Source organism: Oncorhynchus clarkii, chromosome 12, assembly GCF_045791955.1.
Source record: "Oncorhynchus clarkii lewisi isolate Uvic-CL-2024 chromosome 12, UVic_Ocla_1.0, whole genome shotgun sequence".
In the NCBI taxonomy this organism is placed as follows: Eukaryota; Metazoa; Chordata; class Actinopteri; order Salmoniformes; family Salmonidae; genus Oncorhynchus; species Oncorhynchus clarkii.
Window position 1 is genome coordinate 94,974,732 of NC_092158.1, and position 17,758 is coordinate 94,992,489.

At 46.7% G+C, this 17,758-nt stretch overlaps 1 protein-coding gene across 1 annotated transcript in view; it reads right to left on the reverse strand.

The window, feature by feature from the left end:
• The window catches only part of LOC139422611 (unconventional myosin-XV-like), a 206,940-nt gene that overhangs the window by 166,297 nt on the left and 22,885 nt on the right, over positions 1-17,758 (reverse strand). Inside the window, exons 12-16 of the mRNA XM_071173757.1 lie at positions 12,075-12,133; positions 11,353-11,476; positions 10,344-10,439; positions 7,732-7,863; positions 7,399-7,524 (exon numbers count right to left, since the gene is read on the reverse strand). Coding sequence (XP_071029858.1) covers positions 7,399-7,524; positions 7,732-7,863; positions 10,344-10,439; positions 11,353-11,476; positions 12,075-12,133 — 537 coding nt within the window. The remainder of the gene's footprint in view (positions 1-7,398; positions 7,525-7,731; positions 7,864-10,343; positions 10,440-11,352; positions 11,477-12,074; positions 12,134-17,758) is intronic.

Here is a 17,758-nt window from a genome sequence, read left to right on the forward strand (position 1 = left end):
TAGTTCACCATGCTAGTAAGTAGGAGTGTTAGTTCACCATGCTAGTAAGGAGGAGTGTTAGTTCACCATGCCAGTAAGGAGGAGTGTTAGTTCACCATGCTAGTAAGGAGGAGTGTTAGTTCACCATGCTAGTAAGGAGGAGTGTTAGTTCACCATGCTAGTAAGGAGGAGTGTTAGTTCACCATGCTAGTAAGGAGGAGTGTTAGTTCACCATGCTAGTAAGGATGAGTGTTAGTTCACCATGCCAGTAAGGAGGAGTGTTAGTTCACCATGCCAATAAGGAGGAGTGTTAGTTCACCATGCTAGTAAGGAGGAGTGTTAGTTCACCATGCTAGTAAGGAGGAGTGTTAGTTCACCATGCCAGTAAGGAGGCATGTTAGTTCACCATGCTAGTAAGTAGGAGTGTTAGTTCACCATGCTAGTAAGGAGGAGTGTTAGTTCACTATGCCAGTAAGGAGGAGTGTTAGTTCACCATGCTAGTAAGGAGGAGTGTTAGTTCACCATGCTAGTAAGGAGGAGTGTTAGTTCACCATGCTAGTAAGGAGGAGTGTTAGTTCACCATGCCAGTAAGGAGGCATGTTACTTCACCATGCTAGTAAGTAGGAGTGTTAGTTCACCATGCTAGTAAGGAGGAGTGTTAGTTCACCATGCTAGTAAGGAGTGTTAGTTCACCATGCTAGTAAGGAGGAGTGTTAGTTCACCATGCTAGTAAGGAGGAGTGTTAATTCACCATGCTAGTAATGAGGAGTGTTAGTTCACCATGCTAGTAAGGAGTGTTAGTTCACCATGCTAGTAAGGAGGAGTGTTAGTTCACCATGCTAGTAAGGAGGAGTGTTAGTTCACCATGCTAGTCAGAAAGAGTGTTAGTTCACCATGCTAGTAAGGAGGAGTGTTAGTTCACCATGCTGGTAAGGAGGAGTGTTAGTTCACCATGCTAGTCAGGAGGAGTGTTAGTTCACCATGCTAGTCAGGAGGAGTGTTAGTTCACCATGCTGGTAAGGAGGAGTGTTAGTTCACCATGCTGGTAAGGAGGAGTGTTAGTTCACCATGCTAGTAAGGAGGAGTGTTAGTTCACCATGCTAGTAAGGAGGAGTGTTAGTTCACCATGCTAGTAAGGAGGAGTGTTAGTTCACCATGCTAGTAAGGAGGAGTGTTAGTTCACCATGCTAGTAAGGAGGAGTGTCAGTTCACCATGCTAGTAAGGAGGAGTGTTAGTTCACCATGCTAGTAAGGAGGAGTGTTAGTTCACCATGCTAGTAAGGAGGAGTGTTAGTTCACCATGCCAGTAAGGAGGAGTGTTAGTTCACCATGCTAGAAAGGATGAGTGTTAGTTCACCATGCCAGTAAGGAGGAGTGTTAGTTCACCATGCCAGTAAGGAGGAGTGTTAGTTCACCATGCTAGTAAGGAGGAGTGTTAGTTCACCATGCCAGTAAGGAGGAGTGTTAGTTCACCATGCTAGTAAGGAGGAGTGTTAGTTCACCATGCTAGTAAGGAGGAGTGTTAGTTCACCATGCTAGTAAGGAGGAGTGTTAGTTCACCATGCTAGTAAGGAGGAGTGTTAGTTCACCATGCTAGTAAGGATGAGTGTTAGTTCACCATGCCAGTAAGGAGGAGTGTTAGTTCACCATGCCAATAAGGAGGAGTGTTAGTTCACCATGCCAGTAAGGAGGAGTGTCAGTTCACCATGCTAGTAAGGAGGAGTGTCAGTTCACCATGCTAGTAAGGAGGAGTGTTAGTTCACCATGCTAGTAAGGAGGAGTGTTAGTTCACCATGCTAGTAAGGAGGAGTGTTAGTTCACCATGCTAGTAAGGAGGAGTGTTAGTTCACCATGCTAGTAAGGAGGAGTGTCAGTTCACCATGCTAGTAAGGAGGAGTGTTAGTTCACCATGCTAGTAAGGAGGAGTGTTAGTTCACCATGCTAGTAAGGAGGAGTGTTAGTTCACCATGCCAGTAAGGAGGAGTGTTAGTTCACCATGCTAGAAAGGATGAGTGTTAGTTCACCATGCCAGTAAGGAGGAGTGTTAGTTCACCATGCCAGTAAGGAGGAGTGTTAGTTCACCATGCTAGTAAGGAGGAGTGTTAGTTCACCATGCCAGTAAGGAGGAGTGTTAGTTCACCATGCTAGTAAGGAGGAGTGTTAGTTCACCATGCTAGTAAGGAGGAGTGTTAGTTCACCATGCTAGTAAGGAGGAGTGTTAGTTCACCATGCTAGTAAGGAGGAGTGTTAGTTCACCATGCTAGTAAGGATGAGTGTTAGTTCACCATGCCAGTAAGGAGGAGTGTTAGTTCACCATGCCAATAAGGAGGAGTGTTAGTTCACCATGCTAGTAAGGAGGAGTGTCAGTTCACCATGCTAGTAAGGAGGAGTGTTAGTTCACCATGCTAGTAAGTAGGAGTGTTAGTTCACCATGCTAGTAAGGAGGAGTGTTAGTTCACCATGCCAGTAAGGAGGAGTGTTAGTTCACCATGCTAGTAAGGAGGAGTGTTAGTTCACCATGCTAGTAAGGAGGAGTGTTAGTTCACCATGCTAGTAAGGAGGAGTGTTAGTTCACCATGCTAGTAAGGAGGAGTGTTAGTTCACCATGCTAGTAAGGATGAGTGTTAGTTCACCATGCCAGTAAGGAGGAGTGTTAGTTCACCATGCCAATAAGGAGGAGTGTTAGTTCACCATGCTAGTAAGGAGGAGTGTTAGTTCACCATGCTAGTAAGGAGGAGTGTTAGTTCACCATGCCAGTAAGGAGGCATGTTAGTTCACCATGCTAGTAAGTAGGAGTGTTAGTTCACCATGCTAGTAAGGAGGAGTGTTAGTTCACTATGCCAGTAAGGAGGAGTGTTAGTTCACCATGCTAGTAAGGAGGAGTGTTAGTTCACCATGCTAGTAAGGAGGAGTGTTAGTTCACCATGCTAGTAAGGAGGAGTGTTAGTTCACCATGCCAGTAAGGAGGCATGTTACTTCACCATGCTAGTAAGTAGGAGTGTTAGTTCACCATGCTAGTAAGGAGGAGTGTTAGTTCACCATGCTAGTAAGGAGTGTTAGTTCACCATGCTAGTAAGGAGGAGTGTTAGTTCACCATGCTAGTAAGGAGGAGTGTTAATTCACCATGCTAGTAATGAGGAGTGTTAGTTCACCATGCTAGTAAGGAGTGTTAGTTCACCATGCTAGTAAGGAGGAGTGTTAGTTCACCATGCTAGTAAGGAGGAGTGTTAGTTCACCATGCTAGTCAGAAAGAGTGTTAGTTCACCATGCTAGTAAGGAGGAGTGTTAGTTCACCATGCTGGTAAGGAGGAGTGTTAGTTCACCATGCTAGTCAGGAGGAGTGTTAGTTCACCATGCTAGTCAGGAGGAGTGTTAGTTCACCATGCTGGTAAGGAGGAGTGTTAGTTCACCATGCTGGTAAGGAGGAGTGTTAGTTCACCATGCTAGTAAGGAGGAGTGTTAGTTCACCATGCTAGTAAGGAGGAGTGTTAGTTCACCATGCTAGTAAGGAGGAGTGTTAGTTCACCATGCTAGTAAGGAGGAGTGTTAGTTCACCATGCTAGTAAGGAGGAGTGTCAGTTCACCATGCTAGTAAGGAGGAGTGTTAGTTCACCATGCTAGTAAGGAGGAGTGTTAGTTCACCATGCTAGTAAGGAGGAGTGTTAGTTCACCATGCCAGTAAGGAGGAGTGTTAGTTCACCATGTTAGAAAGGATGAGTGTTAGTTCACCATGCCAGTAAGGAGGAGTGTTAGTTCACCATGCCAGTAAGGAGGAGTGTTAGTTCACCATGCTAGTAAGGAGGAGTGTTAATTCACCATGCTAGTAATGAGGAGTGTTAGTTCACCATGCTAGTAAGGAGTGTTAGTTCACCATGCTAGTAAGGAGGAGTGTTAGTTCACCATGCTAGTAAGGAGGAGTGTTAGTTCACCATGCTAGTAAGGAGGAGTGTTAGTTCACCATGCTAGTAAGGAGGAGTGTTAGTTCACCATGCTAGTAAGGAGGAGTGTTAGTTCACCATGCTAGTAAGGAAGAGTGTTAGTTCACCATGCCAGTAAGGAGGAGTGTTAGTTCATCATGCTAGTAAGGAGGAGTGTTAGTTCACCATGCTAGTAAGGAGGAGTGTCAGTTCACCATGCTAGTAAGGAGGAGTGTTAGTTCACCATGCTAGTAAGGAGGAGTGTTAGTTCACCATGCTAGTAAGGAGGAGTGTTAGTTCACCATGCTAGTAAGGAGGAGTGTTAGTTCACCATGCTAGTAAGGAGGAGTGTTAGTTCACCATGCTAGTAAGGAGGAGTGTTAGTTCACCATGCTAGTAAGGAGGAGTGTTAGTTCACCATGCTAGTCAGGAGGAGTGTTAGTTCACCATGCTAGTAAGGAGGAGTGTTAGTTCACCATGCTAGTAAGGAGGAGTGTTAGTTCACCATGCTAGTAAGGAGGAGTGTTAGTTCACCATGCTAGTCAGGAGGAGTGTTAGTTCACCATGCTAGTAAGGAGGAGTGTTAGTTCACCATGCTGGTAAGGAGGAGTGTTAGTTCACCATGCTAGTAAGGTGGAGTGTTAGTTCACCATGCTAGTCAGGAGGAGTGTTAGTTCACCATGCTAGTAAGGAGGAGTGTTAGTTCACCATGCTGGTAAGGAGGAGTGTTAGTTCACCATGCTAGTAAGGAGGAGTGTTAGTTCACCATGCTAGTAAGGAGGAGTGTTAGTTCACCATGCTAGTAAGGAGGAGTGTTAGTTCACCATGCCAGTAAGGAGGCATGTTAGTTCACCATGCTAGTAAGTAGGAGTGTTAGTTCACCATGCTAGTAAGGAGGAGTGTTAGTTCACCATGCTAGTAAGGAGGAGTGTTAGTTCACCATGCTAGTAAGGATGAGTGTTAGTTCACCATGCCAGTAAGGAGGAGTGTTAGTTCACCATGCCAGTAAGGATGAGTGTTAGTTCACCATGCTAGTAAGGAGGAGTGTTAGTTCACCATGCCAGTAAGGAGGAGTGTTAGTTCACCATGCCAGTAAGGAGGAGTGTTAGTTCACCATGCTAGTAAGGATGAGTGTTAGTTCACCATGCTAGTAAGGAGGGGTGTTAGTTCACCATGCTAGTAAGGAGGAGTGTTAGTTCACCATGCTAGTAAGGATGAGTGTTAGTTCACCATGCCAGTAAGGAGGAGTGTTAGTTCACCATGCCAATAAGGAGGAGTGTTCGTTCATCATGCTAGTAAGGAGGAGTGTTAGTTCACCATGCTAGTAAGGAGGAGTGTTAGTTCACCATGCCAGTAAGGAGGCATGTTAGTTCACCATGCTAGTAAGGAGGAGTGTTAGTTCACCATGCTAGTAAGGAGGAGTGTTAGTTCACCATGCTAGTAAGGAGGAGTGTTAGTTCACCATGCCAGTAAGGAGGCATGTTAGTTCACCATGCTAGTAAGTAGGAGTGTTAGTTCACCATGCTAGTAAGGAGGAGTGTTAGTTCACCATGCTAGTAAGGAGTGTTAGTTCACCATGCTAGTAAGGAGGAGTGTTAGTTCACCATGCTAGTAAGGAGGAGTGTTAGTTCACCATGCTAGTAAGGATGAGTGTCAGTTCACCATGCCAGTAAGGAGGAGTGTTAGTTCACCATGCCAGTAAGGAGGAGTGTTAGTTCACCATGCTAGTAAGGAGGAGTGTTAATTCACCATGCTAGTAATGAGGAGTGTTAGTTCACCATGCTAGTAAGGAGTGTTAGTTCACCATGCTAGTAAGGAGGAGTGTTAGTTCACCATGCTAGTAAGGAGGAGTGTTAGTTCACCATGCTAGTAAGGAGGAGTGTTAGTTCACCATGCTAGTAAGGAGGAGTGTTAGTTCACCATGCTAGTAAGGAGGAGTGTTAGTTCACCATGCTAGTAAGGAGGAGTGTTAGTTCACCATGCTAGTAAGGAGGAGTGTTAGTTCACCATGCCAGTAAGGAGGAGTGTTAGTTCATCATGCTAGTAAGGAGGAGTGTTAGTTCACCATGCTAGTAAGGAGGAGTGTCAGTTCACCATGCTAGTAAGGAGGAGTGTTAGTTCACCATGCTAGTAAGGAGGAGTGTTAGTTCACCATGCTAGTAAGGAGGAGTGTTAGTTCACCATGCTAGTAAGGAGGAGTGTTAGTTCACCATGCTAGTAAGGAGGAGTGTTAGTTCACCATGCTAGTAAGGAGGAGTGTTAGTTCACCATGCTAGTAAGGAGAAGTGTTAGTTCACCATGCTAGTAAGGAGGAGTGTTAGTTCACCATGCTGGTAAGGAGGAGTGTTAGTTCACCATGCTAGTAAGGTGGAGTGTTAGTTCACCATGCTAGTCAGGAGGAGTGTTAGTTCACCATGCTAGTAAGGAGGAGTGTTAGTTCACCATGCTGGTAAGGAGGAGTGTTAGTTCACCATGCTAGTAAGGAGGAGTGTTAGTTCACCATGCTAGTAAGGAGGAGTGTTAGTACACCATGCCAGTAAGGAGGAGTGTTAGTTCACCATGCTAGTAAGGAGGAGTGTTAGTTCACCATGCCAGTAAGGAGGAGTGTTAGTTCACCATGCTAGTAAGGAGGAGTGTTAGTTCACCATGCTAGTAAGGAGGAGTGTTAGTTCACCATGCTAGTAAGGAGGAGTGTTAGTTCACCATGCTAGTCAGGAGGAGTGTTAGTTCACCATGCTAGTAAGGAGGAGTGTTAGTTCACCATGCTAGTAAGGAGGAGTGTTAGTTCACCATGCTAGTCAGAAGGAGTGTTAGTTCACCATGCTAGTAAGGAGGAGTGTTAGTTCACCATGCTAGTCAGGAGGAGTGTTAGTTCACCATGCTGGTAAGGAGGAGTGTTAGTTCACCATGCTAGTAAGGAGGAGTGTTAGTTCACCATGCTAGTAAGGAGGAGTGTTAGTTCACCATGCTAGTAAGGAGGAGTGTTAGTTCACCATGCTAGAAAGGATGAGTGTTAGTTCACCATGCCAGTAAGGAGGAGTGTTAGTTCACCATGCTAGTAAGGAGGAGTGTTAGTTCACCATGCTAGTAAGGAGGAGTGTTAGTTCACCATGCTGGTAAGGAGTGTTAGTTCACCATGCTAGTAAGGAGGAGTGTTAGTTCACCAAAAGCTTTTCATTTGAGTTTTTTATGGATCTTTTAATATTCACAATAAATGGGAACATCATCCAACCAACGAGCTGTGTTGGGGAAGCTGATTCTGCTCTCATCCTGTTGGGTCTCATTGGGATTCACTACATACACACTACCCACAACTATAGGTGTGTGTAACCTGGCAGGTGTGTGTGTGTGTGTGTACCTGGCAGATGTGTGTGTGTGTACCTGTCAGATGTGTGTGTGTGTACCTGGCAGGAGTGTGTGTGTACCTGGCATGTGTGTGTGTGTACTTGTCAGATGTGTGTGTGTGTGTGTGTACCTGGCAGGTATGTGTGTGTGTATGTACCTGGTAGGTGACCGGGCCAGCGAAGTGTTTGATGGTGAATTCTGGGAGGGGCATCTTTGGCTTCAGGTAGATCTTGTTGTTACCATGGTGATAATGACACTTCTGGAGGAAGGTGTGGTCTGTCGCCTAGCAACAGAGAAACAGAGCATCAACCAATGACTGAGCACAGTCAAGTGTGTGTGTATGTGTGTGTGTGTGTGTGTGTGTGTGTGTGTGTGTGTGTGTGTGTGTGTGTGTGTGTGTGTGTGTGTGTGTGTGTGTGTGTGTGTGTGTGTGTGTGTGTGTGTGTGTGTGTGTGTGTGTGTGTGTGTGTGTGTGTGTGTGTGTGTGTACCTGGGGAAAGCAGCTCTGGTCATCCAGGATCTTCAGTATCCCATGGGGCTTAGAGGAGATGAGGTCGATGCAGGACTGGTTGTCGCTGAACGGGATGTCCTGCCACGGGATCTGCTCCCTGTTGTACTCCTCCTGACAGACACATGACATACAGGCTTCATTACGCATTATAACACTTTGGAACAGGACATACTGCCAGGGGATCTGCTCCCTTCTGTCCTCTTATAACCCTGGCTCTTCAATGAGTATCTGATATAAGACATGTCAGTGTCCTGTCCTCTTATAACCCTGCCTCTTATATAAGACATGTCAGTCTCCTGTCCTCTTATAACCCTGCCTCTTATATAAGACATGTCAGTCTCCTGTCCTCTTATAACCCTGCCTCTTATATAAGACATGTCAGTCTCCTGTCCTCTTATAACCCTGCCTCTTATATAAGACATGTCAGTCTCCTGTCCTCTTATAACCCTGCCTCTTATATAAGACATGTCAGTGTCCTGTCCTCTTATAATCCTGGCTCTTATATAAGACATGTCAGTCTCCTGTCCTCTTATAACCCTGCCTCTTATATAAGACATGTCAGTCTCCTGTCCTCTTATAACCCTGCCTCTTATAGAAGACATGTCAGTCTCCTGTCCTCTTATAACCCTGCCTCTTCAATGAGTATCTGATATAAGACATGTCAGTCTCCTGCCCTCTTATAACCCTGCCTCTTATATAAGACATGTCAGTCTCCTGTCCTCTTATAACCCTGCCTCTTATATAAGACATGTCAGTCTCCTGTCCTCTTATAACCCTGCCTCTTATATAAGACATGTCAGTCTCCTGTCCTCTTGTAACTCTGCCTCTTCAATGAGTATCTGATATAAGACATGTCAGTCTCCTGCCCTCTTATAATACTCTACCTCAGGCGAGATTTTGGATATCTAAGGAAGTTTTGCTCGCCTGAGGTACAGTATCTCATGATAAGCTGTAGAACCACACTATCTACCTAGAGAGTTTTCCTCTGTATTTTTCATAGCTGTCTACATACCTCCACAGTCTGATGCTGGCAATAAGGCCTCACTCAATGAGCTGTATTCCGCCATAAGCAAACAGGAAAATACTCATCCAGAGGCGGCGCTCCTAGTGCCCTGGGACTTAAATCAGTTTTACCTCATTTCTACCAGCATGTTAAATGTTCAACCAGAGGGGGGAAATTCTAGACCACCTTTACTCCACACACAGAGACGCATATAAACCTCTCCCTCTCCCTCCATTTGGCAAATCTGACCATAACGCTATCCTCCTGATTCCTGCTTACAAGCACAAATTAAAGCAGGAAGCACCAGTGACTAGATCAATAAAAAAGTGGTCAGATGAAGCAGATGCTAAACTTCAGGACTGTTTTGCAGCACAGACTGGAACATGTTCCGGCATTCTTCCGATGGCATTGAGGAGTACACAACACCAGTCATTGGCTTCATCAGTGCATCGATGACATCGTCCTCACAGTGACCGGGCGTACATACCCCAACCAGAAGCCATGGATTACAGGCAACATCCGCACTGAGCTAAAGGCTAGAGCTGCCACTTTCAAGGAGCGGGACTCTAACCCGGAAGCTTATAAGAAATCCTGCTATGCCCTGCGACGAACCATCAAACAGGCAAAGCGTTAATACAGGACTAAGATTGAATCGGCTCTGACGCTCATCGGATGTGGCAGGACTTGTAAACTATTACAGACTACAAAGGGAAGCACAGCCGAGAGCTGCTCAGTGACACGAGCCTACCAGACGAGCTAAACCACTTCCATGCTCGCTTCAAGGCAAATAACACTGAAACAGGCACGAGAGCACCAGCTGTTACTGAAGACTGTGTGATCACGCTCTCCATAGCCGATATGAGTAAGACCTTTAAACAGGTCAACATTCACAAGGCCGCAGGGCTAGATGGATTACCAGGACGTGTACTCAGAGCATGCGCTGACCAACTGGCACGTGTCTTCACTGACATTTTCAACCTCTCCCTGTCCGAGTCTGTAATACCAACATGTTTTAAGCAGACCACCATAGTCCCTGTGCCCATGAACATCAAGGTGACCTGCCTAAATGACTGCCGACCCGTAGCACTCACATCTGTAGCCATGAAGTGCTTTGAAAGGATGGTCATGGCTCACATCAACACCATTATCCTAGACCCACTCCAATTTGCATACCGCCTCAACAGCTCAACAGATGATGCAATCTCTTTTGCACTCCACACTGCCCTTTCCCACCTGGACAAAAGGAACACCTACAGTGCCTTGCGAAAGTATTCGGCCCCCTTGAACTTTGCGACCTTTTGCCACATTTCAGGCTTCAAACATAAAGATATAAAACTGTATTTTTTTGTGAAGAATCAACAACAAGTGGGACACAATCATGAAGTGGAACGACATTTATTGGATATTTAAAACTTTTTTAACAAATCAAAAACTGAAAAATTGGGCGTGCAAATTTTTTGCATCCTAACAATTATAACAGGACATCCTGCCAGAGGATCTGCTCCCTGCTGTACTTCTCCTGACAGGCAGATGACAAATAGGCTTCATACAGGCTTCATAACGCATAATAACACATAATAACTCTCACCTGCTCCTGTCTGAAGACGATCCTATTGAAGAAGAACTGCAGGTACTCATTAGCATAGTTAATACACAGCTGCTCAAAGCTGTTGAAGGACAGGTCCTGGAGGAGACAGAGATACGGGGTTAGATACAGCTAACTGACAGAGATGTTGAAGGTCCTGGAGGAGACAGAGATACTGGGTTAGATACAGCTAACTGACAGAATAATGACAGAGATGTTGAAGGTCCTGGAGGAGACAGAGATACAGCTAACTGACAGAATAATGACAGAGATGTTGAAGGTCCTGGAGGAGACAGAGATACTGGGTTAGATACAGCTAACTGACAGAATAATGACAGAGATGTTGAAGGTCCTGGAGGAGACAGAGATACTGGGTTAGATGCAGCTAACTGACAGAATAATGACAGAGATGTTGAAGGTCCTGGAGGAGACAGAGATACAGCTAACTGACAGAATAATGACAGAGATGTTGAAGGTCCTGGAGGAGACAGAGATACTGGGTTAGATACAGCTAACTGACAGAATAATGACAGAGATGTTGAAGGTCCTGGAGGAGACAGAGATACTGGGTTAGATACAGCTAACTGACAGAATAATGACAGAGATGTTGAAGGTCCTGGAGAAGACAGAGATACTGGGTTAGATACAGCTAACTGACAGAATAATGACAGAGATGTTGAAGGTACTGGAGGAGACAGAGATACAGCTAATTGACAGAATAATGACAGAGATGTTGAAGGTCCTGGAGGAGACAGAGAGGAAAGACGGAGGGACAGACAGAGAGAGAGATGGTGGGACAGACAGAGGGAGAGAGATAGATGGACAGACAGAGGGAGAGACAGACAGAGGAAGAGAGTTGGAGGGACGGAGGGAGAGAGAAGGAGGGACAGACAGAGGGAGAGAGGGAGAGAGAGAGAGAGAGAGGGAGAGAGGTGGAGGGACAGACAGAGGGAGAGAGATGGAGGGACAGACGGAGGGAGAGAGAGATGGAGGGAAGGATAAAGTGGAGTACCTCAAAGCCATATATATCCAGCACAGATATTGACAGAGCGTGATGTCGAGGATACACCTGTCCATTAATCCTCTCAGTCAGCCAGTGGAACAACAGAGAGTACAGGATCTTGGCAACAGCATCTCTGGAGCAGGAGACAGACAGACAGACAGACAGACAGACAGACAGACAGACAGACAGATTAACAAGTGGCATGTCTACAGCATGCTGAAGAGTGCATGCTGGGAGTTGTAGTGAAGTTAGGGTGTATTATCTGTGGTTCCTACCTGGCGTCTACAGCACGCTCAAGAGTGCATGCTGGGAGTTGAAGTGAAGTTAGGGTGTATTATCTGTGGTTCCTACCTGGCGTCTACAGCACGCTCAAGAGTGCATGCTGGGAGTTGTAGTGAAGTTAGGGTGTATTATCTGTGGTTCCTACCTGGCGTCTACAGCACGCTCAAGAGTGCATGCTGGGAGTTGTAGTGAAGTTAGGGTGTATTATCTGTGGTTCCTACCTGGCGTCTACAGCACGCTGAAGAGTGCATGCTGGGAGTTGTAGTGAAGTTAGGGTGTATTATCTGTGGTTCCTACCTGGCGTCTACAGCACGCTGAAGAGTGCATGCTGGGAGTTGTAGTGAAGTTAGGTTGTATTATCTGTGGTTCCTACCTGGCGTCTACAGCACGCTGAAGAGTGCATGCTGGGAGTTGTAGTGAAGTTAGGGTGTATTATCTGTGGTTCCTACCTGGCGTCTACAGCACTCTCTACCGTCAGAGGGGTGTAGATCTTCTCCCTCATGGTCTCCTGGAGAGTCATAACACAGAGAGGTCAGTTAGTTACCAACAGAACACACAGCTCGGATTGGTGGAACACAACTCATCACAACCAATCAAAGGAAAGTTATGCTCTTCTTTAAATGTGCAGTGTCAAATGATTTCCTCTTGAGTCTCTCTCTCTCTCTCCTTAAAGGGTTTATCATGGTACCAATCTATATATCTTCCTCTCTCTCTCCTTAAAGGGTTTATCATGGAACCAATCTATTTTACATCTTCCTCTCTCTCTCCTTAAAGGGTTTATCATGAAACCAATCTATTTTACATCTTCCTCTCTCTCTCCTTAAAGGGTTTATCATGGAACCAATCTATTTTACATCTTCCTCTCTCTCTCCTTAAAGGGTTTATCATGGAACCAATCCATATGTCTTCCTTTCTCTCTCCTTAAAGGGTTTATCATGGAACCAATCTATATATCTTCCTCTCTATCTCCTTAAAGGGTTTATCATGGAACCAATCTATTTTACATCTTCCTCTCTCTCTCCTTAAAGGGTTTATCATGGAACCAATCTATATGTCTTCCTCTCTCTCTCTCCTTAAAGGGTTTATCATGGAACCAATCTATTTTACATCTTCCTCTCTCTCTCCTTAAAGGGTTTATCATGGAACCAATCTATATGTCTTCCTCTCTCTCTCCTTAAAGGGTTTATCATGGAACCAATCTATATGTCTTCCTCTCTCTCTCCTTAAAGGGTTTATCATGGAACCAATCTATATATCTTCCTCTCTCTCTCCTTAAAGGGTTTATCATGGAACCAATCTATGTCTTCCTCTCTCTCTCCTTAAAGGGTTTATCATGGAACCAATCTATATGTCTTCCTCTCTCTCTCTCTCTCCTTAAAGGGTTTATCATGGAACCAATCTATATGTCTTCCTCTCTCTCTCTCTCTCCTTAAAGGGTTTATCATGGAACCAATCTATATGTCTTCCTCTCTCTCTCCTTAAAGGGTTTATCATGAAACCAATCTATATGTCTTCCTCTCTCTCTCCTTAAAGGGTTTATCATGGAACCAATCTATTTTACGTCTTCCTCTCTCTCTCTCCTTAAAGGGTTTATCATGGAACCAATCTATATGTCTTCCTCTCTCTCTGTCACGTATTCACAAGGTAGGTGGAATCAAGCGCAGAGAGCAGGTGCAGTGAGTCGATAGTTTTTATTCTCCGGAACAAACACTGAAAACCCGAAAACACGGGTGAAATAATCCAACACAGGATTAAGAGATATCGGAGCAAAATAGCACAATACGTAATAACTAAAATACATGAAACCAAAACAATCCCGCACGAAACAAGGGCGGGACAACCTACTATAAATAAGGACGTCAATAAACTAAAATACACACAGGTGAAACTAATAAGACAAAACCAACAGACAAACGAAAAAGGGATCGATGGTGGCTAGTAGGACGGTGACGACGACCGCCGAGCACCGCTCGAACAGGCAGGGGAGCCAAACTCGGCGGAAGTCGTGACAGTACCCCCCCCCTGACGCGCGGCCCCCGCAGCGCGCCGCCACCGTCCTCGAGGACGACCCGGAGGACGAGGTGCTGGGCGATCCGGGTGGAGGCGGTGGAAATCACTCAGGAGAGAAGGGTCCAAAATGTCCCTCACCGGAACCCAGCATCTCTCCTCCGGACCGTACCCCTCCCAGTCCACGAGGTACTGTAGGCCCCCCCAAGCCAATGTCTCCACACCTTCAGAGCCTTGACTACAGCTAACAACTCCCGGTCCCCCACATCATAGTTTCGCTCCGCTGGGCTGAGCTTGCTCGAAAAAAAAGCACAAGGGCGAAGTTTGGGTGGCACGCCCGAGCGTTGGGACAGCACGGCTCCGACCCCAGCCTCGGACGCATCCACCTCCACTATGAACGCTAAAGAGGGGTCCGGATGCGCCAACACGGGTGCATTGGTGAACAGCTCCTTCAAACGAGTGAATGCTCTGCCCGCCTCTGCTGACCAGCGCAAGCGCACCGGTCCTCCCTTCAGCAGCGAGGTGATGGGAGCAGCTACCTGACCAAAACCCCGGATGAACCTCCGGTAGTAATTGGCAAACCCTAAAAACCGCTGCACCTCTTTCACCGTGGTCGGAGTCGGCCAATTACGCACGGCGGTAACGCGGTTATCCTCCATCACCACCCCAGAGGTGGAAATACGATATCCCAGGAAGGAAACGGACTGTTTGAAAAACTCACATTTCTCCGCCTTGCAATACAGATCATGCTCCAGCAGTCGCCCAAGTACCTTACGCACCAGAGACACATGCGCCGCGCGTGTGGCAGAATAGATCAAGATGTCATCGATGTACACTACCACTCCCTGCCCGAGCAGGTCTCGGAGAATCTCGTCTACGAAGGATTGGAAAACGGCTGGAGCATTCTTCAACCCGTATGGCATGACGCGGTACTCATAATGACCAGATGTAGTACTGAATGCAGTTTTCCACTCATCCCCTCCCCGGATACGCACCAGATTATACGCGCTCCTCAGGTCCAGTTTTGTGAAGAAGCGCGCCCCGTGAAATGATTCCACCGCCGTGGCGATGAGAGGTAGTGGGTAACTAAACCCCACTGTGATGGAATTTAGACCTCTATAATCAATGCACGGACGCAGACCTCCATCCTTCTTCTTCACAAAAAAGAAGCTCGAGGAGACGGGTGATGCGGAGGGCCGAATGTACCCCTGTCTCAGTGATTCAGCAACGTATGTTTCCATCGCTACCGTCTCCTCCTGGGACAATGGATACACGTGACTCCTAGGAAGTGCAGCGTTCTCCAGAAGGTTTATCACGCAGTCCTCTCGACGATGAGGTGGTAATTGGGTCGCCTTCTTTTTACTGAAGGCGATAGCCAAATCGGCATATTCAGAGGGAATGCGCACGGTGGAAACTTGGTCTGGACTCTCCACCGTAGTCGCACCAACGGCAACTCCTCTACACCTACCTGAACACTCCTCTGACCACCCCTTAAGAGCCCCCTGTCGCCAGGAAATCACCGGGTTGTGTTGAGCTAACCAGGGAACCCCCAACACCACCGGAAACGCAGGTGAATCTATAAGGAACAGACTAATCTGCTCCTTATGATCCCCCTGCGTTACCATGTCCAGTGGCACCGTAGCCTCCCTAATCACTCCTGACCCTAATGGTCGGCTATCTAATGAGTGCACGGGGAAAGGTTGATCTACCAACACCAGGGGAATCCCTAGCCTTAACGCAAGCCCACGATCCATGAAATTCCCAGCTGCGCCTGAATCGACTAGCGCCTTATGCTGTAGAGAGGGGAAAAACCCAGGGAAAGAAATCAAAACATACACATGACCGACAGGAGGCTCTGAGTGAGTCTGGTGCTTACTCACCTGGGGTGATCGAGCAGTGCTCCGCCTGCCATCCCGACTCCCAGACGAGTTCCTCCAGCACCGGTCTGACGTGTGCCCTCGTCGACCACAACTGGTACAGGAGGACACTCCTCCTCCGGTCTCCCTCGAAGCTGCCCCTCCTAATTCCATAGGGATAGGGGCAGGAGGGCTGGGAAGTGGAAACGACAGGGCCTGATCCGAACGCCCGCGAGCAGCCAGCAGATTGTCGAGACGGATAGCCAAGTCAATGAGCTCATCCAGTGTGCAGGTGGTGTCCCGACATGCCAGCTCCCTGCGGACGTCCTCCCTGAGACTGCATCTGAAATGGTCGACCAAGGCCCTGTCGTTCCATCCTGCTCCTGCGGCCAGGGTCCTGAACTCGAGAGCAAAGTCCTGAGCGCTCCTCGTCTCCTGCCGCAGGTGGAACAGCCGTTCACCCGCCGCCCGACCCTCCGGTGGATGGTCAAAAACAGCTCGGAATCGGCGGGTGAACTCTGGGTAATTATCCCTCGCCGAGTCCGGGCCATTCCATACTGCGTTGGCCCACTCGAGGGCTCGCCCAGTCAAGCAGGAGACGAGGGCGCTCACGCTCTCCTCTCCAGAGGGAGCAGGACGCACGGTAGCCAGGTATAGCTCCAGTTGAAGGAGGAAACCCTGGCACCCGGCCGCCGTTCCGTCATACTCCCGTGGGAGCGTCAACCGCAGAGCCCCGGAGCCAGATGTGGTCACAGGAACAGGAGGTGCTGGAGAAGGGGGTGCTGGTGATGATGTGGGAAGACCACTCCTCTCCCATCGATCCATCCTCTCCATCATTTGGTCCATGGCAGAACCAATCCGATGGAGCACGCTGGTGTGGTGGAGGACTCTCTCCTCCATCGATGGGAGAGGAGACGCGGCTGCTCCTGCTGATTCCATGGGTGGTGCGGGATTCTGTCACGTATTCACAAGGTAGGTGGAATCAAGCGCAGAGAGCAGGTGCAGTGAGTCGATAGTTTTTATTCTCCGGAACAAACACTGAAAACCCGAAAACACGGGTGAAATAATCCAACACAGGATTAAGAGATATCGGAGCAAAATAGCACAATACGTAATAACTAAAATACATGAAACCAAAACAATCCCGCACGAAACAAGGGCGGGACAACCTACTATAAATAAGGACGTCAATAAACTAAAATACACACAGGTGAAACTAATAAGACAAAACCAACAGACAAACGAAAAAGGGATCGATGGTGGCTAGTAGGACGGTGACGACGACCGCCGAGCACCGCTCGAACAGGCAGGGGAGCCAAACTCGGCGGAAGTCGTGACACTCTCTCCTTAAAGGGTTTATCATGAAACCAATCTATTTTACATCTTCCTCTCTCTCTCCTTAAAGGGTTTATCATGAAACCAATCTATTTTACATCTTCCTCTCTCTCTCCTTAAAGGGTTTATCATGGAACCAATCTATTTTACATCTTCCTCTCTCTCTCCTTAAAGGGTTTATCATGGAACCAATCTATTTTACATCTTCCTCTCTCTCTCCTTAAAGGGTTTATCATGGAACCAATCTATTTTACGTCTTCCTCTCTCTCTCTCTCCTTAAAGGGTTTATCATGGAACCAATCTATATGTCTTCCTCTCTCTCTCCTTAAAGGGTTTATCATGGAACCAATCTATATGTCTTCCTCTCCCTCTCCTTAAAGGGTTTATCATGAAACCAATCTATATGTCTTCCTCTCTCTCTCCTTAAAGGGTTTATCATGGAACCAATCTATATGTCTTCCTCTCTCTCTCCTTAAAGGGTTTATCATGGAACCAATCTATATGTCTTCCTCTCTCTCTCTCCTTAAAGGGTTTATCATGGAACCAATCTATATGTCTTCCTCTCTCTCTCTCCTTAAAGGGTTTATCATGGAACCAATCTATATGTCTTCCTCTCTCTCTCCTTAAAGGGTTTATCATGGAACCAATCTATTTTACGTCTTCCTCTCTCTCTCTCCTTAAAGGGTTTATCATGGAACCAATCTATATGTCTTCCTCTCTCTCTCCTTAAAGGGTTTATCATGGAACCAATCTATATGTCTTCCTCTCTCTCTCCTTAAAGGGTTTATCATGAAACCAATCTATTTTACATCTTCCTCTCTCTCTCCTTAAAGGGTTTATCATGAAACCAATCTATTTTACATCTTCCTCTCTCTCTCCTTAAAGGGTTTATCATGAAACCAATCTATTTTACATCTTCCTCTCTCTCTCCTTAA